Below are 26271 nucleotides of genomic sequence, written 5' to 3'. Positions count from 1 at the left end.
CAGAAGAAGGAACACTGCCAAAGTCAAGTGATTCGTTTGTCCTTATATCCAGATTTCAAGCTAACATTGCATCAGTATAAATTAGGCATTAATAACAACCATGACTACAGAGAACCACATAGGTCTGTAAACATGCTAAATGTTTTACTTCTAGCAGAAGAAGGAACACTGGTCAAGGTCAAGTATTTTGTATCTTATCTCCAGATATCAGGGGTTGGTGTGACATGAAATGCGACTCACTGCTGTGAGCAGCATATTTCTCTTTCAACTTTAATTCATTTTCCAGTACAGAGGCCTCCAATACCCTGTGTTGTATGTGTCAAAGATGAGCCTTATCTTTCCATTATCGAAAATAGATTAATTCTGAGTGAATCGTGAATGTTGTTTTTGTGTGTGTGTGTGTGTGTGTGTGTGTGTGTGTGTGTGTGTGTGTGTGTGTGTGTGTGTGTGTGTGTGTGTGTGAATCCTGTGAGTGGTGTGTGACAGAATACTGCATCCAAAGCAGAAGTGAGAGAAACATCTATAGAAACCTGTCATTGTCAATCGTAACGTGTCTGGGGGTGGGGGTTGTGTTTACCTGCCATGGGAGCCAGCTGTCCTCCTGGAGGGTCAGCAGTCAGACATGAGGGGCTGGGCTGCACTGCGGCGCCCCCTGGAGGGAGACAAGAGCTGTTGATCCAACAGCCCAACAAGACAATGCTGCGACAGGTGTTGGAGCAAACAGTGTCATGCTGGTAGAAATCTATCAGTGCTTTAACCACGCACGCACGCACGCACGCACGCACGCACGCACGCACGCACGCACGCACGCGCACACACACACACGCACACACACACACACACACACACACACGAAAAAGGGACATACTGAGTAAGTATATTGATTCACAGTTCTACCAAGAGCAAGTGGCAACATGAGAAGGCAGAGAGAGAGATGCAGGGGCGCCGATTTATGTCTGCGCTATTGGGTGCGCAACGTGCGCGGCTAGTGCGTGTGCGTTAATTTGGTTAATCTGGTACAAAAAATGTACTCCATGAAGTGAAGATGTCAGAGGTTTTTTCTTTTTCTTTTTTTGTGATGAGTCTCTGATGGGTGCTCGTCAGTGCTCGTCATTTCCCATGGGTGCTTTAGCCCCAAGGCACCCACAGTATCGGAGCCCTTGGAGAGATGAGTCTAAGTGGTTTGCTTTGCCTGCATGTTATTTGATCCTCCTGCCAAAATGACACTGTTTACCCACAGTCTCTGGAATGTTTTGGCAGGGTGTCTTTCAATATGCAATGACATTGACAGCTGTCACCCAGACAGTGATCAGTGGTGATAATGAGGTGTTTGTTTTATTTCTCTACATGAGCATGACCCCTCCCAGAGGGGTTCAGCTTGGTGGGCAGCACTGAACAGATGAAGTACCTCACCAACCTCTCAAAGCATTTACTGACAATTGAGCAAAGGGCAATAGGTCACCTGTTCTTCAGAAATGCTACATTGTAGTACTTGGGGACAGGCACAATGGTGGACATCATGAAATCCCAAGAGCAACAGCCTGGGAGAGGTACAGGTTGAAAATATCCAGAAGTGCTCCTGCCAGCTGGTCCACACATGCTCTGAGGATGAGGCCCAGGATGCCTTATATGGATGTTCACCTGCTCTGTGCACATCATTCTCCGAGATGTCTGATGTTTGCAGTGAGCCACAGAGGTTCCTGCTAAATGTTCTTCTATAGCAGAAGAAGGAACACTGCCAAAGTCAAGTGATTCGTTTGTCCTTATATCCAGATTTCAAGCTAACATTGCATCAGTATAAATTAGGCATTAATAACAACCATGACTACAGAGAACCACATAGGTCTGTAAACATGCTAAATGTTTTACTTCTAGCAGAAGAAGGAACACTGGTCAAGGTCAAGTATTTTGTATCTTATCTCCAGATATCAGGGGTTGGTGTGACATGAAATGCGACTCACTGCTGTGAGCAGCATATTTCTCTTTCAACTTTAATTCATTTTCCAGTACAGAGGCCTCCAATACCCTGTGTTGTATGTGTCAAAGATGAGCCTTATCTTTCCATTATCGAAAATAGATTAATTCTGAGTGAATCGTGAATGTTGTTTTTGTGTGTGTGTGTGTGTGTGTGTGTGTGTGTGTGTGTGTGTGTGTGTGTGTGTGTGTGTGTGTGTGTGAATCCTGTGAGTGGTGTGTGACAGAATACTGCATCCAAAGCAGAAGTGAGAGAAACATCTATAGAAACCTGTCATTGTCAATCGTAACGTGTCTGGGGGTGGGGGTTGTGTTTACCTGCCATGGGAGCCAGCTGTCCTCCTGGAGGGTCAGCAGTCAGACATGAGGGGCTGGGCTGCACTGCGGCGCCCCCTGGAGGGAGACAAGAGCTGTTGATCCAACAGCCCAACAAGACAATGCTGCGACAGGTGTTGGAGCAAACAGTGTCATGCTGGTAGAAATCTATCAGTGCTTTAACCACGCACGCACGCACGCACGCACGCACGCACGCACGCACGCACGCACGCACGCACGCACGCACGCACGCACACACGCACGCGCACACACACACACGCACACACACACACACACACACACACACACGAAAAAGGGACATACTGAGTAAGTATATTGATTCACAGTTCTACCAAGAGCAAGTGGCAACATGAAAAGGCAGAGAGAGAGATGCAGGGGCGCCGATTTATGTCTGCGCTATTGGGTGCGCAACGTGCGCGGCTAGTGCGTGTGCGTTAATTTGGTTAATCTGGTACAAAAAATGTACTCCATGAAGTGAAGATGTCAGAGGTTTTTTCTTTTTCTTTTTTTGTGATGAGTCTCTGATGGGTGCTCGTCAGTGCTCGTCATTTCCCATGGGTGCTTTAGCCCCAAGGCACCCACAGTATCGGAGCCCTTGGAGAGATGAGTCTAAGTGGTTTGCTTTGCCTGCATGTTATTTGATCCTCCTGCCAAAATGACACTGTTTACCCACAGTCTCTGGAATGTTTTGGCAGGGTGTCTTTCAATATGCAATGACATTGACAGCTGTCACCCAGACAGTGATCAGTGGTGATAATGAGGTGTTTGTTTTATTTCTCTACATGAGCATGACCCCTCCCAGACGGATGGCCCTCTTCCAGTCCTTGAGAGTGGCTTTCCCTGTCAGGTGAACAAACTGCTTGGGGCTGATAAGCTGCTCATTGAACTGTGGAGGAAGAATAGAGAAGCACATGGAGAAATAGTGCAGTGGAGAAGCTAGGCTCTGTTCCAGATAAACTCTAACAGCTCTGGTGAATCCACAGTCAACAGTGTGGAGATGAATGTGAATGGCTTCAATGTAAGGATAATCACCTGGTTGGGTGAGAGAGGTTTATAGTCTTGCTGCAGAGATATTATGAATGTGCAACTGGGTCTCTGAATAAATGGGTTTATTGCCAATGAATATATGAATGAATACCTGTCTATTCCCAGTAAATATGGATGGAATTAGGAATGTCCTGGACTAAAGCAATTCTTAGATGATTAATAGTCATGGGAATGTCTTGACCAATCGAAAGGTCTTCAACAGGGCGTCTGTGATCACTAGGGGGTCTGCAGAGGTACTGCAGGGGGTTGCAAGATTATTGTTTCATAGATGTATTTATTTTCAAAAAAAATAATATAATATGTCTACTGTATATATATTTAATTTACCCATTAATCCTGGTTCAAACTAACCTGACTCATTACATTACATTACATTACAGTCATTTAGCTTTTATCCAAAGCGACTTACAATAAGTGTATTCAACATAGGTAGGGAACGAAAACTACTAATCACCAGAAGTCTTAAGTGCATTTCCTGCAAAAAACAAGCAACCAAGAGTATACCTAGCGCTAAGGTAAAAGTGCAATATATCAGCTACCTACTTTCTTAAACAGATGAGACAAAATAGCAAAATCAAATGAGCACGAGCTCAGACAAATAAGTGTATCGACTAAACAAGATCCAATAAAACAATACAAAACTAAAACAAGAGTTCGTACAACTAGTTAACAACAAGTAGGCCAGGCAAAGAGGAAGGGTAGTGTTTCCTGAAGAGGTGGGTTTTCAGCCTGCGGCGAAAGATGGGCAGTGACTCTGCTGTCCTGACTTCAGTGGGAAGTTCATTCCACCACTGTGGGGCCAGAACAGAAAAAAGTTGTGACCGTGTCGATCGACCAGAAGGACCCCTGAGTGACGAGGCAATCAGTCGCCCCGAGGTGGCAGACCGAAGTGGTCGGGCAGGGGTGTAGGCATCAACCATAGCCCGGAGGTAGGAAGGAGCTGTTCCTTTCACTGCCCTATAGGCTAGCACCAGGGTTTTAAACTGGATCCGAGCTGCTACGTGGAGCCAGTGTAGAGAACGGAGAAGGATAGTTGTGTGGGAAAAATGGAATTAATTCTGCCTTAAAAGTCTTAAGAACTACTACTTCCGGGTCTGAAATCACTGTCCCTACAGCAACCGCGTTCATGGGAAATGTAGTCTTTGGGTTGTTTGACTCGTTTCTAGTGTTTATATTGTGTTACTCTTTGGATAAATGTGTACATTTACACCTTCAGTCGATGCTTCATATCCATATGAGTAAAATCGCCAGGGTGGTGTGTTTATTTTTGGAACACAGTTCTTATATGAAGCGATCTAAGATTCCCCAATGAGGATATCAACACAAAAAGTAAAGCCACGAACCTGCGGAAAAGCACCCTCTACTGGCAGTGACGTCAGGACTTCAGTGCTCTATTGTACCAAAGCCGTTTCAATAATAACACAACTACACTGATAACAATACGTTTTATTTCTATACGGTAGCATTTTTCAAAACACAAAGTTCTTGAAGCCAATGCATTTGAAAAACATGTAGCCTCACATATAGGCACACACCCACATTAGACCTTAAGTTTCATTTAAAAAAAAGACACACATGCCCCCCCCCCCTCCCCCCACACACACGCACACGCTCACATACATACATACATACATACATACATACATACATACACATCTACATATAAATAAAAAAATAGTACGATCAAAAATAAGAGATTTAAAGACTGACCTAGCCATCTGCACCTGGACTGACCAGGTTAGATATAAATATAAATGTAGGCATACAGTACGTATAATGTACAAACTATATATGTACAGAATATCAACAGTGAATAATGATGACAGGCTGATTGATATATGTAGTGTCAGCCAGCTACACAGAGGGAATATGGATAACTATGTACAGCATATCTACAGTGAATGTGAGAAATATACAATCCATCGACAGTGAAATAATTACATATAACAGTTAAAGGACCACTTCGCCCATTTTCAACCATATATTGATATAATTGGTCCTCACTAATGCTCATTATGAGATGGCACCATTTCTGTGTACTCACCCTATGTCTCAGAGGAGGGCTGTGGACAGTTCAGAAACCTGTGCACCTGGGGCGCTGATGTTCAAGCGGTTAACGTGCGTACAACATAGGCTTTCTTCTTGAAATAAAGGCAAGAATCACTTGAAAAGATTACATAAATAAACCTGCGTAGCATCATCAGTAGTTAGATGTGTCATTTCAAACAAGATTTCATTGTTGTTGAATTAATGCAAGAACAATGGCTTCTACTACAGCATGGTAGCCTTCCAGTATGAGAAAGGCTTCAGTTTCTATTAGCTTGGAATCCCCAATGAAGATGTCATTGGTAGGCAGGTTTCTGAACTGTCCATATAGCCAACCAATTAGAAGCGAGTGAATAGACGGAAAAGGTGCCATCTTATAATGAGCTTTAGGACCAATTTTACGAAGATAATGTTGAAAATGGGTGAAGTGCTCCTTTAACGTAAGCAGGCATCTCATAGTAGTTCATGAGCAAATGTGCCAAAGTAAAGCAGGAGTCATTCATCCAAGACCAGAACAGAGCGTAAGGGGGCTTGGTTATGGAGCTTCATGGCTACCGGCACAAAGGACTGACAGAGTCACTCAGTCTTGTCTTGAGACACAATGAGTCTGTGGCTGAATGTGCTCCTCAACCCCGCTAGCTCATCATAGAGGGGGTGGGAGGGGTTCATCAGGATAACTTGGGGTGAAAGAGGCCTTGATGTGCCTTCTTCACCACAGGGCCTGTGTGCTCGTCCCAGGAGAGGTCCTCAGTGATGCGGACGCAGAGGAACTTGAAGCTGCTGACTCTGTCCACAGCAGATGTAGAGGGAGTCCAGCTTCTCGCCTCTCTTCCTGCAGTCCATGATTAGTGGACTAAATCAAGAGAATAGAATAGAAATACAAAATTGTCAGGCCATAAATACCCCTGTTTGAGCAACTGAGAAGCTTTTCTAGCGAAATGAAAGTAAACAACAAAAACATGATCAACTACACATATAGTTGCGTGCTTCTCGCCCTCCTCCACCTCCTCAAACTGACGTGCGTCTGTGCACGGCAGCACACACACCTCTGATTCACCGAGAACGAGCTCCATGCTCCTGCAGTGCAGGCAGCATTTGCCTGAGAAGCATGGTCACTGAGAGTCCCAGACACAATCCACAGCCCACAAAATACATCAGCCACAGTAAACATGTTGCTAGCTCCCTTCAAAGCAGTCCAAGTACTCCAGGATGAAGTCGTAGCAAAATCGGTACTGGTCCTGAGGAAGAAAATCAAACAATAAACAATAATATAGATACAACAGGATTAAGATGTTTAGAAAATATAGCCACAAAGCTGTGATTCAGGGGTTTAAGCCAACACAGACTGTTACATGTTGAAATCTGTGAGAGGTCTAGACTTTTGGCAATTTACAACACTGTATTAAATTAATGAGCGCCTGTCCGTTGATCACAACATCTGTTAATTATCTTTAAGGCCAAATCTGTGCATAGCCATGCAGATTTTCTTCGCATTTGTTGCGCCTCCTAGTGGTGTATTTTTTTAAATGTTTCTTTATTGAGGTTCTGACATTTCATTTGTTGCATACAATTTGTGTAGAACCACCCATTTTTTTGGCAGCTAATTGCCAACCTTAATCATAACAACCATAACAACAATATAGCAGGCACCACAATACACAGACATTACGTTAGATAACAAGAACATTAAATAAAATAAAATAGACAAACACAAGCACACCACCGAATTGACATGATTGCATATTCCAGGTTAGTTCTTTTTCCTTTTTTACATATACTGTTCAATAAGCTACATTGAAGCTCAATCTAGAGGGGTCCACTGCACCCTTGTGAACCCTTTCATGTTATCACGGAGGATATAAGTACGTTTTTCCAGAGGTAGCCTACCACGCTCACTACCTCCTTATTATAGCAATCATCCAGTGTAGTTATGTCCTTATGGATCCAAAGCTTGAGTATAGTATAGTATATAGGGTTGTGACTGCCCCTTGCACTGGATACCTTAGCTGCCAGTACACACTGGAGAGGCGACAAGTCCAAATTATATCCCATCAAGGTATTCAGCTCGTTCTTCACCTCATTCCAAAACACTTGTATCTTTGTACATTTCCAAAACACATGTGCATACGTACCAACTTCTGTATCACATTTATTACAGTTAGGAGAACTAGTGGTGTATTTGAATGAAAGCCACCTCTTACCAGAGACTCCAGCATGTTGGGTTTGGAGTTGCGTAGCGTCTTGACAGCATAGAAGATGTCCACCATGTTCTGGTACTGGATCATCTCCAGCAGAATGGTGCAGGCACAGAAGGTCCCACTGCGGCCACTGCCGTTTCTGTGGGGAACAACAAAAATGGTCACATGTTTGTTTGTACATGAGCCATCCATGTTGGCAATGGCATGGTGCACAATTAACTCCAGTCTGCAGTTACATGAGCCACTTTCTTTCATCCTTAACCTAATAAAATGTATCAGATTATTCACATATTGATCGTCCACATCTACATAACAACCTTTATTTAGAAATAAGTGCAAACTGAGTGTGATACCTACATCACACTGCCGATCTGACTGATATGCCCATAAATGGAGATCTCGGTATCTGTCAGTCCTTGTCCCTTTTATGCCCATATATAGAGATCTCTGTATCTGTCAGTCCTTGACCCTTTTATACCCATATATAGAGATCCCTGATGTCATCAGTATATGCCCATATACTGTATGGGCATGCTGATATGCCCATATATGGGGATCTCTGTATCTGTCAGTCCTTATCCCTTTTATGCCCATATGGAGATATCTGTAACTGTCTCCTGGTTATGGCTGAGTCATGGTGCATGGCGAATTTGAAGTCGGTCGGTGGAGCGGTTGTCGAGATACGTGGATTACATACATATGTACGTACATATGTACAATGTGTGCGTACAACTAGACGGAACACGCGTAAGAATAATCCATATTGTAGGTGTGAACACTCAAAAGTTACAATGTGCAACAAAAATAATGATAAACAACCATAACTTTGTAAAAAATAAAAGCGTTGTTTCATATCAGTAGGGGCCACAGTGGCTCAGGAGGTACATTAGAGCTTGGGAATCGGGAGGTTCCTGGTTCGATCCCCAGCTGTAATGTATACAGTAGAGTATGGATTTATCACAGATAAAACACAGGAATAGCCGAGAATCACCCATATTTTTTTCACATGTTTCCAGGAATCAAATCAACACATTGTTGAAGTTCAGTGATCAAATAACTGTGCTGGTGTCTCCTACATCACTTGATACTGGTTGCTATGGACCTATCAAAGTGGTGTAGACCAAAAAAGAGGTCACCACAATTGTCAGCATTTATCATTCTGTCGTGACTTTGACTTTGACGTACGGCAAGCTAAAATCTCACGTCAGGTCTGAGGGCATGCAGGATTTGTCTACACCTGTTTGTTCTGCAAGGCAGCATTGTCTGACCATCTGACAGGCATCTGGACACATGTATCCACTCCAAAATGTATATATATACATTGTATAAAGGCATACATCATGGACGTGCATGCCTATTTTATTTCCAAGTGACAATAACAAGCATAGCCTGTTTGCAATGTTATAGGCTAAGTTAGGTGCTTAATCATTCACCCATTTAAAGACGCGCTTTAACAGTCATTTAGATAAGATTGCAGATCTGGCTCAGACCTAGGATATACAAGCGCTTATGCGAGAGCATTTTCGGGAGTCGGGACCAGCGGTGCCGCTGTAATCTTTTCATGGACAGTGAGGTCTCCAAACTTAAATACAGTAGCGTGTCCTATGGAGTTATGTGCAACCTGCTGATTCCTGGGCTCAAATATAAGCTGGTTTGTACACTCCATTGATAATTGAGGGCCATTGTGTCTTCATAGAGAAATGGTTCCTATGGACACACTGTGTCTTCATAGAGAAATGGTTCCTATGGACACACTGTGTCTTCATAGAGACATGGTCAAATAGAAAACACCGCAAGCAAGTGAAAAGTGAGAAACGGCCACATTATGCGACATCCTGCCAGAAGTATTGTCCAGGTTATCATAAATGAAAGGCCATAATCAATAAACTACGGCCACACTTCCTCTCTCCAGAGGTGAAGTCAGAGGAGGGTGGGCATGGCAGAACCAGCAGCCTATAGCAGCAATATTAAAAGCATCAATCGTCCTCAGTGCTTTGGCAGTCTAGGATTTACTGTGTCCAGAACCAAGGCGTTCTGTATGAAGCCATCATTGATTTCATCTTCATAATCTCTGTCCTGGTTGTCGTGGGTAACGCTGTGTGACAGCACTGAGTGATGATTGTTTGGATGATGATGGTAGTGGTGGTGGGGGCATGTGCTGGCTGACCAATAAGCTCCTGCAGCATCCATTCATATTCATCAGGGGGGCTCAGTATACGACCAGGGAGCTTATGACAACAGGAGAGTTAAAGCAAGGCAAACACGCAGGCATGCACACACACACACACACACACACACACACACACACACACACACACACACACACACACACACACACACACACACACACACACACACACACACACACACACACACACACGACATTACACCGCCTTACACCTACCACTGCACCCCGCTCCACCTTCAAGCATTCCGGTTGATTTAGATGATTTTTGAGCTGCTATATTCTTTGATCAAACCTTGTTCATATTCAGCTATTACTAAAAACTATGATTACAAACATTGTATATACATTAATGGTCCATGAGGCTCCTAGCCTGGCTCCAGCCCCTGAGCCATGCCCATTAAAAATATATTCAGGCAATTTATGGAATCGAATAAAGGAGTGAAACAAAAATACAATTCAGAGTGTCAGGTTACGAGTCTCCAGCAATTCTGAAGTTATGATACTTCACCGTTTAAGTCATTATAAGATGATTTGCTATGTGTTATGGTTATTATTGTAAAGCATTATGGGTAACGTTTATATTGCATTATAAGAATGTTTATCATGTATTATAATAACTAGAAGTTCGGCCGGCTGCGCCGGCCTCACATCTAGCGCCCACGCCCACGTAGCGTCCACGCCCACGTAGCGCCCACGCCCACGTAGAGACCACTTGGCAGCGCCGACAACTGGCGTAGCGTCATGAGGGCTAGTGGGGCCATGGCCCGGTCAGTGAAGATTTGCCAGGAAAATGAATTCTGCTCCGACAACAATAGACACAGCCGCCGGCCGCCAGTGACGTTACTGAAGTGATACATTGGCTGGCCCATTCACACCTTTTACAAAGCTAAAGCTGCCTACTCCTGCCTATCAATGGTCCAAGTGTGACCTGTAAAGTAGCCTATCGTAGTCTGTAGGAGACATAAGCATGTCCTAAGAGGAGTCCAAAAGAGAATGGATCCTGGGAGTGATGAATTCAATTACAGAGGTGAGTAAATAACTACATGTGCTCAAGTACTGCACTTTACTGGATATCTATCTATCTATCTATCTATCTGTCTATCTCTCTATCTCTATCTCTATCTATCTCTCTCTCTATATATATATACATATCTAAATGGCGAAATGGCTGGGGGGAAATGGGCAATATATTGTTATTTAATATTGTTATTTTATTATGAGTATTAATAAGTTATGATGATTAATTATATCATATGATTATAATTTTTGATTAAGATATATGATCTTATAATAATCATGGGGCATGTATAATCATTATCTAATAATCAAATAATAATACAATGAGTCATCATACATCTTTTCGGTGGCGGGTGTTATACGGAAATGTGTGACCCTGTACAATCTGGTCAAAATGGCGGCCGTTTGTGTGTTGTTGCGCGCGTACACACACACACACACACACACACACACACACACACACACACACACACACAAGGAATGTGTGTGGAGATGGCGGCTGTTTTTGTGTGTTTGCACAACAGTGCATGTGGACACACGAATGGTGAGTTGGATGCGTCTTTAAATAATCAGAAGACGCACAGTACTGCACACACACACACACACACACACACACACACACACACACACACACACACACACACACACACACACACACACACACAACAAACTATACTATAAAACATTGGGCACATTGTCAAATAATATAAGAAAGAGGCAAACATGTTGAAAATAGCCGATCTGCAAGCTCACAACGCCTCTCAACGTGAGGGTTGTGAGCTTGTAGATCTGCTATTTTCACAATATTGACTTGTGGAACGGAGTCAAACAAAATGGGGGGGTCCCCAGTTCAAAATGATGTAGGGGGGGGGGCGGGGGATAGCCACTGCCCTAATCGGACTGAAATTACAACATAATGCAGCCTAAACGTGCGTTGCACGGGGCGGTCCTGCCATTACGTTACATACCACAACATACATCATCTACAATGGACTAACGGAGCAGCAATAATAACATTCACCACACGAATATTGTTGACAAAGTGATTGCACAGCCGCTGCAGGTATGACAACCACGTTAGCGTTAGCTACATGGCAACTATCACAGCACCCTGTCCGTCGTCGCTGCGACTGACTGATGGCTACAGCCATAGATATATGTAAACGCTACAGCAAGCTCTCTGCGATGCCATTGTCTGGAAACTGCTCGTAGCGTGACAGGACCAATGAGAGTGAGCGCTTTCGTTGTTGCTAAGATACGGTGCATGGCACACGGCGTCTCTACCCCATAGCTTGTAGATCTCTCACACATGATTGGCGTAGGCTGCGTTGCCAGGTCTGACTTTGTGTCTAAGCAATGGTCGGCTTATTTTTGCGCGCCTTTGGGCTCGTTCGCATAGTGCGCACGGCAGCGCTTGTTTAGCGTACGTCAGCGCGACGTGGCAACGGACGTGGCAACGTGAAAGGGAAGGTGCATGATGATTGGCTGGTGAAAAGAAACACCCGGACGTGAATTTTGAGTGGGCGAAGTGATTTGCATAAGTATTGGAGCATAATGCGTTTGATATTAATTGTACATCCTGCAAGTACAGTGATGGGATGCGAAGCAGCTGTTTTGACAGGCAGAATATTGAGGAGTTTTGGGGGAAATTGTGGAGTTAGTTGGGCCATGTGTCTGCTTGGCCATTGAGCCCATACACTCGTGTACACTCCATGACTGTGGCCGTCAATTATGGTAGCAAGATGTTTATATTGCATTATAAGAATGTTTATCATGTATTATAAGGATGTTTATATTGCATTATAAGAATGTTTATAATGCATTAGAGACATCATGTGACTCACAGACAGTGGACAACGGTGCGTCCCTCTCCACACTCCCTCTGCCACTTGTGCACTTGAGCCAGCAGGTTGAGGAAGGCCTTCTTGGAGTCGGGCACGTCACGGTACGCTGACCAGCGCAGGAACTGGAACTGGCACACGACCAGCTGGCCCTCTTGGAGCTGAGGAGGGCAAAATAAATGGTAAATGGTGCATTTAAATATCGCTTTTATCCAAAGCGCTGTGATCGTACTGGAAACCTTGCGGTTTCCAGTTCACTCTACCCGGCCACTCTAGCCCTCAGCCACTGCCGCCCCCAGACAACACAACACATACACTACATCAGTGTGTGTGTGTGTGTGTGTGTGTGTGTGTGTGTGTGTGTGTGTGTGTGTGTGTGTGTGTGTGTGTGTGCAGTTTGTTTACGCCTGGACACCTGCACAACTCATGGATGCCGTTTGCATTTCTGCATCTGTCAGCGTACAAGCTGCAAGGTGGACAAGTTTCTGTATTTCTGTGTGTGTGCGTGTGTGTGTGCGTGCGTGCGTGCGTGCGTGCGTGCACTGTCAGCAGTGTGACTCTTAGATTAATGGGTGTGTTGCTGGGCACGGGGCAGAGGGGTCCCGGTGTGCTCATAGCCACGCCCCCGGTGAATGTCAGCTCACACTTAAGGAGCAGTGGAGCGTCGTTAGTCATGTAAACTGGGCTGTAAAGACACCTGACGACACACAGAGGAATGTACGGTACAGGTGAGTATTTTACACCTCCTACTTAATGCTTACCATACATTCCTCTTTGTATGACTTTCTCACTCACACAGGAAAACATATGCGAGAGAGAGAGAGAGAGAGAGAGAGAGAGAGAGAGAGAGAGAGAGAGAGAGAGAGAGAGAGAGAGAGAGAGCAGAATAAAGCTGCATCATCTTAGTGAGTGTGGATGTGTGTGGCCAGCTGACAGGGGAGCTGAGGATGCCAGTGAGCACAGGAGGGAGGGCTGTGGGCACCGCTGCCACCCTGCACAGGCATTCCTAAACCACTCCACAGTGATCCTATATGTGGGCGCTTCTTGTGTTCTTGTGCAAATTTGTATTATATGCATGAGAAAAAAACTAAAACAAAACAATAACATTGTTTTACTCTAAACCAAGAGGCAATGAGCATCTTTGAGGGTACATAACGCATTCCACGCTTATCCAACGAGAGGACAAACTGGACACTTCCATTTAGCTCTATTATTGCAGTTTCCTGTTTTGTTTTTGTTCATGATTTCTAACTAATTCTCCTCGCGTCAGGTACTTCATTTAATTTAGATGTTCGGTGTGGTTTTATGAACAAATACAATAGGGCCTCTGGAGAATAACTGCATTCCAATCAAAGCCCCTCTTTAGTATGCCAACGGACCCATGAAAGGCAGGGAAGACGCCCATCGGAGGTAATGACAGGAGGAAATTGAAAAAAGGGGGTGAGACTGACCTTTCCTGCATGCATGTCAATGTGCTTCTCTACTGTGTTTTCCCACGGTACGGGGAGTGGCTACGGTGTACATCATCACACTTATAGGTGGCTTTATGGAAATCCCAGCTGTGCTGGTTCAATTTCCTGGCCTGATGGATTCAAATATGTCCTTTGCAGCATGTATAATAGGGAGCTATGAATAAATTGTTTAATGTTCTGCCGGCCTGTTCTGCGCAAATCTTCAGGCTACAGTTTTGCAGTGTATTTATTTGACAACTTCCCTAGCACAGGCGGTACGCAACACTGGAGTGAGTAGTGCCGTCCGTGTACATAAGAAAGGAGCTATAGAAGGACACAGAGGCACTGAGGCACGCTGTGTGTTGTAGCATGATAGCAAGTGAAGCCCGCAGACAAAGAAAGCTCTCCTTTTGGAACTACAGTGGGTGACCATTGACTTTGTCGCTTTTCATAAGAGAATCACTTCACTCATTTGCCTCACCCGCTTTGCAGTAAATTTAAGTTCCAAATACTACCACAAGGTGCCGCTTTGGAGTCACTTTTTTTGTGACAGAGAGACAGACAGACAGACATACAGACAGACAGACATACAGACAGACAGACAGACAGACAGACAGACAGACAGACAGATAGATGTCTTATATTAATAATAATAATAATAATAATAATAACTAGCAATAATTATGTGTGCTTAGAGCGTTTAAATTGGGTTTTCTGTTCAGCGTCGGGCAGTCAGGAACGCATCTCTGTCATTTTAGAAATGTTCAGACACACATTGGTTTCTGTCTGTCTGTCTGTCTGTCTGTCTGTCTGTCTGTCTGTCTGTCTGTCTCAAAAGTCCGTGGAGAGAGAGAGAGAGAGAGAGAGACAGACAGACAGACAGACGTCTTATATGTTTTTTTTTCTCGCATCAATTTCTGTATAGTATCATTATACCTCTTTCCTCTGTAAATGAAATAATTTAGTTAGTGTAGCGGTTAAAACTGATGTCGCGTGATTTTACGACCCGGGTTCGAATCCCACGCTATAAGCATGCTGATCTGCTATTTTTGATTGATTGATTGATGTACTTTATTTAGTAAGACATGAGAACAACAGTACATGGAAGTACAAATTCACAATACAAGGTCTACTAAACTGGAAGACTCATAAAAGCACAGAGCTTGTTTCAAATGAGTTCCCCATGCACACAAATCATGATGAAATTTTACTTCTACTCCACTACATCTCAGAGGAAAATATTGTACTTTTACTCCACTACCATTATTTGAACGCTTTAGTTACTAGTTACTTTGCAGATATAAATCATTACATTATAAAACATACATTATTTGCCCTATTTCACATAGTCTATTTGAAAATGGCCGATCTACAAGCTCACAACGCATTGCGACGCATTGTGAGCTTGTAGATCAGCTATTTTCAAATATTTCAGTACTTTAAGTATATTTGCCAATACTTTTGTACTTTTACTTTGATTGAACTCAAGTAACATTTTGAGTTCATCCATGACCGTAACAGCTGGAACGACCCAAATGCTGGCTGTTGTAAAGTCAGAAGCTCTTGAAGCGTGCATTTGTTACTCATCACCTGAGAGCACACAGCCCAGAGGTGCCTCCAACCATCAAAAATTCAAACAACACCAACCTGCAGCTTTCACATGAAAACGATACACAGTACATTTGTCAACATTATGAATTGACTTTTAGCTGCAGTCATGATTGCACTGCAACATCCTAAATGTCAATTTGACTCTGAGGGCCCTAATAAGCACATCTTGATTACCGCCAGGTCGTATTACTTAACTTAAGACGTGGAGGCGTGACCAATGCCAGTGTTGCAATTATGGTTGCGGTAATCTGCGCACTGCGCCAAGGCGCTACGCGGTAAATCAGCCTGGAATTAGTCATGGGTGTATTTGGGCGTTACAGTAATTAATGTTTAGAATCTTGAATTCTTCAATGTTGAATCTTGGAGGTATGAAGTGCCACGAATGTAGCAGAACAGCTGAAGCATTTTGAACAACTCACCCTCGTGACATTCTTGACCCGAAACAGACGAGTGATGACGTCATCGTCCGCTGACATGGACAGAAACTCCACTTCCATGGGTCCATACTGCTGTAAGCCAGGCTCCGGCCAGTACTGGACACACGGCTAGAGAGAGAGAGAGAGAGAGAGAGAGAGAGAGAGAGAGAGAGAGAGAGAGACTGTACTTAAGCCAATGTCTGCGTTTGATCTATTGCCAGGAATTGCAGTAGACAAGCAGGAAAAAGAAAATGTGTTCATTGTCGATAATTGGCCAACAGTTTCGTACAAGTCTCTTGTGGAGGAAGCTAAAGATCTAGGACAGGGGTGTCAAACTCATTTTAAATCATTTGCGGGCCGGACCAGTTCTGTATGCACAAACGTTCATGAAAGTGCACATGCGTTTATTCCCAACCTTCTCTCATGTGTCCCAGCCTCTGCTGTAACTCAAATATTTTTCACTTAGATTACATAGCAAGCATTAATATTGCTCTCTCTCTCTCCTTCGCACACGCACGCACGCACGCACGCACGCACACACACACACACACACACACACACACACACACACACACACACACACACACACACACACACACACACACACACACACACACACACACACACACACACACACACTCTCTCTCTCTAGGAACATCATAGTAGAGAGAAATGTATGTAAAGTTCTCTGAAGGCCACATGGTACAGATGATGTGTGTAAGTACTGTATGTTTGTGTGTGTGTGAGTTAAGAGTTGTTTTAGAATGATGCACACAGGTGCATTTGCTAAATGTGAGTGCATGAAATAAGAGACAAAAACACTGTAGACAGACACCGTAGCCAGAGCTTTTGAACCTCATTTCAGAAATGTGTGTTGGGAAGAATTAATTGGCATAACGACAACATTTTGAAGAAAATGGGTAAAAAGCTAAAAGAAAACAACAAAAAAAACACCTTGTGTGACATCACCAAGTGCAGCTGTCTCCTTTAACAGGAGGAGATGTGATAAGTGGTTGATTACACATTCTGCTGGATTAGTTTTAATGCTCATGCAATGTGCAAGGTTTGCTTTTGCATGGAAATCCCCCGCCTTTAAAAACGGGTGCCAATTACTGATACCGATGGGTGTTGAAAAGGAAGAAATAATTCAATAATCAAAACCTATTAATTCAGTCACTCAATAATTACTCTCAGAAATCAAAGACAACCATGAACCTTCCACACCATGTTCCCATATGGGCCAGTTGCATAATTAGCTACAGCCTTAGTAATCCAGACGTAAATTCCATGCACCTTATAGAGCACATTTCACTTCAGGCTATTTGTTTAAAGACATATCAAGTTAAGCTCAGAGGGACGGAGACAGACTGCAGCAGAGTCAAGCAGAGGCCAGCATGTTCTGATGTATGTAAATCTGGCCCTGAGATTTCCTATAAGCTTCACTGACACACCAGAGGAGAGATTTGTCCAGAGACATCCAAACAAATACAGAGAAACAATATGTGATTAATTAACATCTCAGTGGGAAACACGTGTAAAGCTGACATTTGTGTTTCCGGTTAATGTCTGCTGCTGAGCCAATCAAATGAAGCTATGGGACACTGGTCAGCTTAGATTGCGTGTGTTGTTATTTTGTAATGTTGTTTTAGTACAGTAACGTCAATGCTTGTACCCATATGAGTGAGTGACAAAAAACCTCTCTTGATTTGTGATTCTCCTGATGTAAGCTGGGGTTGGTGTTATCTAGCAACACCTCACAGTCACATGATCAGAGCAGTGCAATGTGTGATGTGAAGGAACTTCTAAAAAGCAAACATCCAGACCCCAGAGATGAAGCAAAGGCACACACACAACGTCGGAGAAGCCAAACAAAAGGAAATGTTACTCTTATATACTTGTTGGGGTGCATCAAAAAATACAAATTTAAACTGCTGAGCTGTTAATGTGATAAAAGTGTTCCAATGCATGTCGTTACAACATGCAAAATATTTTTGCAATACGAGGGGATTTAGAGGTGCAATGGCCATCAGCTTTTATGGCAAAAGGGGGTAACCAGCATACTATGCATGTTTTAACTTTTGTTTATTTAAAAAAAATGTAATCTAATTTAATATTACTGCTATCACCAACACATTGTGCATAATGCACTCTAGCTACAACTTTCATTTCAACATTAAACATAATGTTTATTTGGTAGCCATGCTAACCTGAGAAAATCGAGGACAATTCTAATGCTAACGAAGCACAATGCTGCGAGGCAAAAAGACTCCACCCTTTACCTGAAGACAATTGAGGTAATCTACTCTCTATTCTTTGTGTTGATGTACTTTTATTAAGGATATTTCCATATGAGTTGTACTTTTGGGAGTTGCCCGGCAGGCACGCTTTACCAAGGAGCAGCAGGAAATGACAGTGAAGTCCAGAATGGCGATGTTGGAGAGCGAAAGTGATGAGCATAGCGACACAGAAGACTGGCACCACAGCCTGCATTCCACCCTACATCCTCAGCCGGCCGAGTCTCGTGTCACACACTGTTGAAGATCACACCGATGCAGCATTTTCGCACGCAAGTTCAGAGCTGGTAAGAGCGGTAATTGTGCAAATATTTCAGCATCCTACGCGACAGCAGATCGATCACGCCGCCAAGTGCTGGAGGCTGTCAATAAAGAACACCACAAGCAGTGGACACCATCTCCCATGTGCACCCTGCACTGGGACAGCAAGTTGACACTGATGTTCAGCAATGTGCGCCAGTTGGAGGAGCGTTTGACAGTGGTGGTTGGAGATGCGGAGCAGCTCAAACGGCTTCGTGTGCCAGTATATACAAAGAGGAACGACGAGGCGTGCGGAGAGATCATCGCCCGGCAGGCATACAAGCTACTGCAGGACTGGTGCTGTGACGACCAAGTTATCAACATGGTATTTGACACCACTGAGTATTGTTTTTGAATAATAACCATGTCCCACATAATTCTCTACAACAGCACTTCTTTAATACTAGAGGTTCGGGCCTTCACACCTATACGTTGCACTGCCGATCCGACCAATATGTCTGAGTCATAGTGTAGGGAACTTTGTCAGAGCACCCGTTGTACTCGTCTGGCTGACTCAGTGTCCCTTTGTGCCCATATATGGAGATCTCTGTTTCTGTCTGTCTACGGTTTGTCTAAGGTTTTTCTCTAGTGTGGATATGCAGGTGTCTCTTCAGGTTACTTAACACACTGAAACTCTTGTTACACAGTTTACAGCGGAATGGTTTTTCTCCTGTGTGGACACGCTGGTGTTGTTTAAGGCTACCTAACTCAGTGAAACTCTTGTTACACAGTTTACAGTGGAAAGGTTTTTCTCCTGTGTGGACACGCTGGTGTTTTTTAAGGCTACGTAACTCAGTGAAACTCTTGTTACACAGTATACAGTGGAAAGGTTTTTCTCCCGTGTGAATACGCTGGTGACATCGCAGGTCACTTAACTGACTGAAACTCTTATCACACTGTTTACAGTGGAAAGGTTTTTCTCCAGTGTGGACACGCTGGTGTTTCTTCAAAGTACCTAACTCAGTGAAACTCTTGTCACACAGTTTACAGTGGAAAGGTTTTTCTCCAGTGTGGACACTCTGGTGTGTCTTCAGGTGACTTAACTGACTGAAACTCTTGTCACACCGTTTACAGTGGAAAGGTTTTTCTCCAGTGTGGATACGCTGGTGTGTCGTCAGGCTACCTAACTGACTGAAACTCTTGTCACACTGTTTACAGATGTGAGTTTTCTTTACTGTGTCAGTCAGATAATGCCTCTTTACTTCCGATTGCGTTGAAGTCTTGGTAGACTGTTGACTACTGTAAGGTCTTTCTTCTTCTGAGTTTCCTTGCTGCTGGCTCGTTGTCAGGAACAGTGGGTTCATCGTTAAAGCTGCTGCTATGCATGGGCTGCAATGGTCCAAGAATTTAACTAATGATGTGTGACCTTACTATCCAGGACTGTTTACAGGGAAATTACCAGATGAAAATCAAGTGTATGGATCTCCGCTAATAGCTCCTCTTGTAGGTGTTGAAGGCTTCCACTAGGTCTCTCTCCATGTGTGTCATTCACACTGTGCAGTCTGGTTTTAAGCTGAGCTGATTCAAAGCTCATGTCATCATTATGTTGTCTCTATGATGTCAGCCATGCCCAAATATGGAGTTCCATGTCATTTACTGGGATAAAGTTTCAGCCCAGTCAAACCTCAATTGTCTTTCAGTATGAAATTACGTTCTAACATGAAAACAATGACATAATCATAATTTATACCAGCTCGTGGCAAGCTAAACAATAAAAACTGCAGTATTAAATAATATAATTATGTAACTCCTTTAAACACTGTTTAAGAGACATCACACATTTCATTGTTGTCTCCGCCAGTATGGTGGAGAGTATGTGTATGTTTTCGTCTCCGTCCTTCCGTGTGTGTGTCCGTCTCAGCCAAGCTAACATTGGTCAAGCTTCACGTGACACGTGACAATATGTCCAGACCCTTTGCTTTAATTGGCTAGCGAGACGCATGATGAAATAAAAACCTATAAATAGCACACACACTTCAAAAAGTCATTTATATTTTTTGAAGTCAGCTAACATTGGTCAAGTGACACGTGACAATATGTAATATAAATAGGTAAGACAGGATTAATCAGGAACAGTACTGGCGGAGACCTGTGCTCCGAGGAGCACATTTTCTAGTTATTAATGAATTTGTTTTAACTTTAAAATCTGTAGTTCATTTATTTGGCCACCAGATGGTGGCCTTGGCTTTTTTAGCGTTGTTTAAAGCCACACCCCTTTTGCCGGGTAGGCTGTATATAAGAAATGAAGGGCACGCCACCATTTTGAAGGAAACGCACAATCCTTAGCCTGTTCCTTGACCAGCTCTCTAGCGAGCTGGTAAAAAAATGGAAAAGATAAACTAGACTAGAGAGCAGTCGCGGGTTGCCAACCAAGGGGGTGCAAACGTCGTCAGGATTCTGAGTTATAGTCAATTAGAATGGAATCTGAGTGATACATCTTGATCAAATGACCCCAGATAGGCGCTCGGGTGGCACAGTGGTAAAGTTTCTGCACACCACTGCAGAGGTTAGGTAAGCTTTCCTATAAGCTCCAAACACTGACACCAGGGTAGAAACACCCAAACAAATACAGAGAAACAATACGTGACTAATTACCATCTCATTCGGAAACACGTGTAAAGATGACATTTGTGTTTCCCGTTAATTTCTGCTGCTGAGCCAATCAAATGAAGCTATGGGACACTGGTCAGCTTAGATTGTGCGTGTTGTTATTTTGTAATGTTGTTTTAGTACAGTAACATGTCACTGCTTGTACCCATATGAGTGAGTGACAAACAAACCTCTCTTGATTCTTGATTCTCCTGATGTAAGCTGGGGCTGGTGTTATCTAGCAACACCTCACAGTCACATGATCAGAGTTTGCAATGTGTGATGTGAAGGAACTTCTACCAAGCAAACATCCAGATCCAGAGATGAAGCAAAGGCACACACACAACGTCGGAGAAGCCAAACAAAAGGAAATGTTACTCTTATATATCTGTTAGGGTGCATCAAAAAATACAATTTTAAACTGCTGATCTGTTAACACATTGACCGCCAGAGGTTAATCTCATAATGTACTCACCAGTGCCAACGTTTTATTGTTGTTTTTTGTTTTTTTCACGTCGCCATAGACATTGTTAAAATCCTTAAAATTGAGCTGCGCACTGTTTGTAAACATCGCGGACATCTGCCTGGTTCGAGCATTGAAAACCAAGTCTCAAACGGAATCTCCATGTTGTAGTTAGAACGGTTTATGTTAGACAGTGATCACCGAGGAGAAGAAAAAAACAAGGAGAAAACTGAGTTTCAGTTTCGTCATTAGAACGAGGGCTGACGGCTTCGGCAAAACCGGATCCCAAATAATTCTGTTTCCGGTGGTGTTACAATGAAATGTGCCGTACCGGAAATTGGGGAAAAAAAAAAAAAATCGAAAAAAAGGAAAAAGCACCACGGCCCGTAGGCTACGGGATCGGCGCTTTACAGTTGGATTTATCGGCTTGTAGGCTACGGGCCTGGCGGTGAGAGTGTTAATGTGATAAAAGTGTTCCGATGCATGTTGTTACAACATATGCAAAATATTTTTGCAATACGAGGTGATTTAGAGGTGCAACGGTCATCAGCTTTATGGCAAAAGGGGGTAACTAGCATACTATGCATGTTTTACCTTTTGTTTATTCTTTTTTAATTTTTGGGCGGTGTAACCGCCCCTATATGTGAGGTTGGGACATTGACATTTGCTGCACTGCGATTGGCCACCCATTGTACCCCCCTAACCCTGCACTGTGATTGGCCACCCATTGTACACCCCTAACCCCTACACATTCAATGCAAATCTATACTTTTCTTTAAGTGAGCTTCCATCACTGTGATGACCACTAACTGCACTGTGATTGGCTGACTCTATTGGCTGACTCTATCCAGCACTGTGATTGGCTAGCGAGACACATGACACATGTGCATAGTCCTATAAATAGGACTATGCACTTAAAAAAAACACATTTATGTTTTTTTTAAGTGAGTCATGGTTCTGTGATGACCACTGTGACCACACCGCCCACTTCACACTGGGTGTGATTTTTTTTTAAATCTAATGTAATATTACTGCCATCACCAACACATTGTGCATAATGCACTCTAGCTACAACTTTCATTTCAACATAATGTTTATTTGGTAGCCATGCTAACCTGAGAAAATCGAGGACAATTCTAATGCTAACGAAGCACAATGCTGTGAGGCAAAAAGACTCCACCCTTTACCTGAAGACAATTGAGGTAATCTACTCTATATTCTTTGTGTTGATGTACTTTTATTAAGGATATTTTCATATGAGTTGTACTTTTGGGAGCTGCCCGGCAGGCACGCTTTACCAAGGAGCAGCAGGAAATGACAGTGAAGTCCAGAATGCCGATGTTGGAGAGCGAAAGTGATGAGCATAGCGACACAGAAGACTGGCACCACAGCCTGCATTCCACCCTATATCCTCAGCAGGTCTAGTCTCGTGTCACACACTGTTGAAGATCACACCGATGCAGCAGTTTCGCACGCAAGTTCAGAGCTGGTAAGAGCGGTAATTGTGCAAATATTTCAGCATCCTACGCGACAGCAGATCGATCACGCCGCCAAGTGCTGGAGGCTGTCAATAAAGAACACCACAAGCAGTGGACACCATCTCCCATGTGCACCCTGCACTGGGACAGCAAGTTGACACTGATGTTCAGCAATGTGCGCCAGTTGGAGGAGCGTTTGACAGTGGTGGTTGGAGATGCGGAGCAGCTCAAACTGCTTGGTGTGCCAGCATATACGAAGAGGAACGACGAGGCGTGCGGAGAGATCATCGCCCGGCAGGCATACAAGCTACTGCAGGACTGGTGCTGTGACGACCGGGTTATCAACATGGTATTTGACACTACTGACTATTATTTTTGAATAATAACCATGTCCCACATAATTCTCTACAACAGCACTTCTTTAATACTAGAGGTTCGGGCCTTCACACCTATACGTTGCACTGCCGATCCGACCAATATGTCTGAGTCATAGTGTAGGGAACTTTGTCAGAGCACGCGTTGTACTCGTCTGGCTGACTCAGTGTCCCTTTGTGCCCATACTGTATATGGAGATCTCTGTTTCTGTCTGTCTACGGTTTGTCTAAAGGTTTTTCTCTAGTGTGGATATGCTGGTGTCTCTTCAGGCTATGTGACAGACTGAAACTCTTGTCACACTGTTTACAGTAGAAAGGTTTTTCTCCAGTGTGAATACGCTGATGATTCTTCAGGTTACTTAACACACTGAAACTCTTGTTACACAGTTTACAGTGGAAAGGTGTTTCTCCTGTGTGGACACGCTGGTGTTTTTTAAGGCTACCTAACTCAGTGAAACTCTTGTTACACAGTTTACAGTGGAAAGGTTTTTCTCCCGTGTGAATACGCTGGTGACTTCGCAGGTCACTTAACTGACTGAAACTCTTATCACACTGTTTACAGTGGAAAGGTTTTTCTCCAGTGTGGACACTCTGGTGTGTCTTCAGGTGACCTAACTGACTGAAACTCTTGTCACACCGTTTACAGTGGAAAGGTTTTTCTCCAGTGTGGACACTCTGGTGTGTCTTCAGGTGACTTAACTGACTGAAACTCTTGTCACACCGTTTACAGTGGAAAGGGTTTTCTCCAGTGTGGACACTCTGGTGTGTCTTCAGGTGACCTAACTGACTGAAACTCTTGTCACACCGTTTACAGTGGAAAGGTTTTTCTCCAGTGTGGATACGCTGGTGTGTCTTCAGGCTACCTAACTGACTGAAACTCTTGTCACACTGTTTACAGATGTGAGTTTTCTTTACTGTGTCAGTCAGATAATTCCTCTTTACTTCTGATTGCGTTGAAGTCTTGGTAGACTGTTGACTACTGGAAGGTCTTTCTTCTTCTGAGTTTCCTTGCTGCTGGCTTGTTGTCAGGAACAGTGGGTTCATCGTTAAAGATGCTGCTATGCATGGGCTGCAATGGTCCAAGAATGTAACTAATGATGTGTGACCTTACTATCCAGGATTGTTTACAGGGAAATTACCAGATTCATCAAGTGTATGGATATCCGCTAATAGCTCCGCTTGTAGGTGCTTAAGGCTTCCTCTAGGTCTCTCTCCATGTGTGTCATTCACACTGTACAGTCTGGTTTTAAGCTGAGCTGATTCAAAGCTCATGTCATCATTATGTTGTCTCTATGATGTCAGCCATGCCCAAATATGGAGTTCCATGTCCTTTACTGGGATAAAGTTTCAGCCCAGTCAAACCTCAATTGTCTTTCAGTATGAAATTAATTTCTAACATGAAAAAAATGACATAATCATAATTTATACCAGCTTGTGGCAAGCTAAACAATAAAAACTGCAGTATTAAATAATATAATTATGTAACTCCTTTAAACACTGTTTAAGAGACATCACACATTTCATTGTTGTCTCCGCCAGTATGGTGGAGAGTATGTTTTCGTCTCCGTCCTTCCGTGTGTGTGTCCGTCTCAGCCAAGCTAACATTGGTCAAGCTTCACGTGACAATATGTCCAGACCCTTTGCTTTGATTGGCTAGCGAGACGCATGATGAAATAAAAATCTATAAATAGCACACACACTTCAAAAAATCATTAATATTTTTTGAAGTCAGCTAACATTGGTCAAGTGACACGTGACACTATGTAATATAAATAGGTAAGACAGGTAAGACAGGATTAATCAGGAACAATACTGGCGGAGACCTGTGCTCCGAGGAGCACATTTTCTAGTTATTAATGAATTTGTTTTAACTTTAAAATCTGTAGTTAATTTATTTGGCCACCAGATGGCGGCCTGGGCTTTTTTAGCGTTTTTTAAAGCCACACCCCTTTTGCCGGGTAGGCTGTATATAAGAAATGAAGGGCACGCCGGCATTTTGAAGGAAATGCACAATCCTTAGCCTGTTCCTTGACCAGCTCTCTAGCGACCTGGTAAAAAAATGGAAAAGATAAACTAGACTAGAGAGCAGTCGCGGGTTTCCAACCAAGGGGGTGCAAACGACGTCAGGATTTATAGTCAATTAGAATGGAATCTGAGTGATACATCTTGATCAAATGACCCCCAGATAGGCACTCGGGTGGCACAGTGGTAAAGTTTCTGCACACCACTGCAGAGGTTATGGGTTCAAATCCACCGTGGTGCATCCGGCTTTGTCGAGTGTCACACTATTGGCCTGTGTTTGGGGGAGGGAAGCCGGGCACGAAGGGTGATATTTGTCAATGCACGTACTCTTGGTGTGGCAACTGCCAGCAGGGAGTGTTGGGCTGGGTTGAGTAGGACGAAGGACGTCAAGTGCTGTGACGACCAGGTTATCAACATGGTATTTGACACCACTGCTCTGGTTCGGGTGCCGGCATCACATTGGTGAGGTGCTCCTTAGCCACATTTTCACTGATCTCAAGGTGGAGACGTTACGCTCACCAGAGGTTACCTTGTTTAGGCGTCTGCAGGACAACTGGAACTTGCTGCCGAACAATTACAGTGGCCCATTGTCCCGCTACTACTGCCAATGCTGAATAACCGTTACT

At 43.6% G+C, this 26271-nt stretch overlaps 2 protein-coding genes across 3 annotated transcripts in view; both read right to left on the bottom strand.

Moving 5' to 3' along the window:
• The window catches only part of LOC311042431 (H-2 class II histocompatibility antigen, E-S beta chain-like), a 458449-nt gene that overhangs the window by 154925 nt on the left and 277253 nt on the right, over nucleotides 1-26271 (bottom strand). The gene's annotated exons all lie outside the window — the stretch shown is intronic.
• The window catches only part of LOC311042421 (receptor-type tyrosine-protein phosphatase U-like), a 191896-nt gene continuing 170583 nt past the window's right edge, over nucleotides 4959-26271 (bottom strand). For both annotated transcript variants that reach the window (XM_084053146.1, XM_084053147.1), the window contains 5 exons: nucleotides 16129-16254; nucleotides 12651-12808; nucleotides 7605-7740; nucleotides 6450-6641; nucleotides 4959-6256 (listed from right to left, as the gene is read on the bottom strand). In XM_084053146.1, the coding sequence (XP_083909272.1) occupies nucleotides 6579-6641; nucleotides 7605-7740; nucleotides 12651-12808; nucleotides 16129-16254 (483 nt within the window). In that variant the 3' untranslated portion in view covers nucleotides 4959-6256; nucleotides 6450-6578. The remainder of the gene's footprint in view (nucleotides 6257-6449; nucleotides 6642-7604; nucleotides 7741-12650; nucleotides 12809-16128; nucleotides 16255-26271) is intronic.

This window comes from Gymnoscopelus microlampas (assembly GCF_963454915.1).
Source record: "Gymnoscopelus microlampas genome assembly, chromosome: 3".
In the NCBI taxonomy this organism is placed as follows: Eukaryota; Metazoa; Chordata; class Actinopteri; order Myctophiformes; family Myctophidae; genus Gymnoscopelus; species Gymnoscopelus microlampas.
This window is presented reverse-complemented; position numbering and strand designations above follow the sequence as displayed.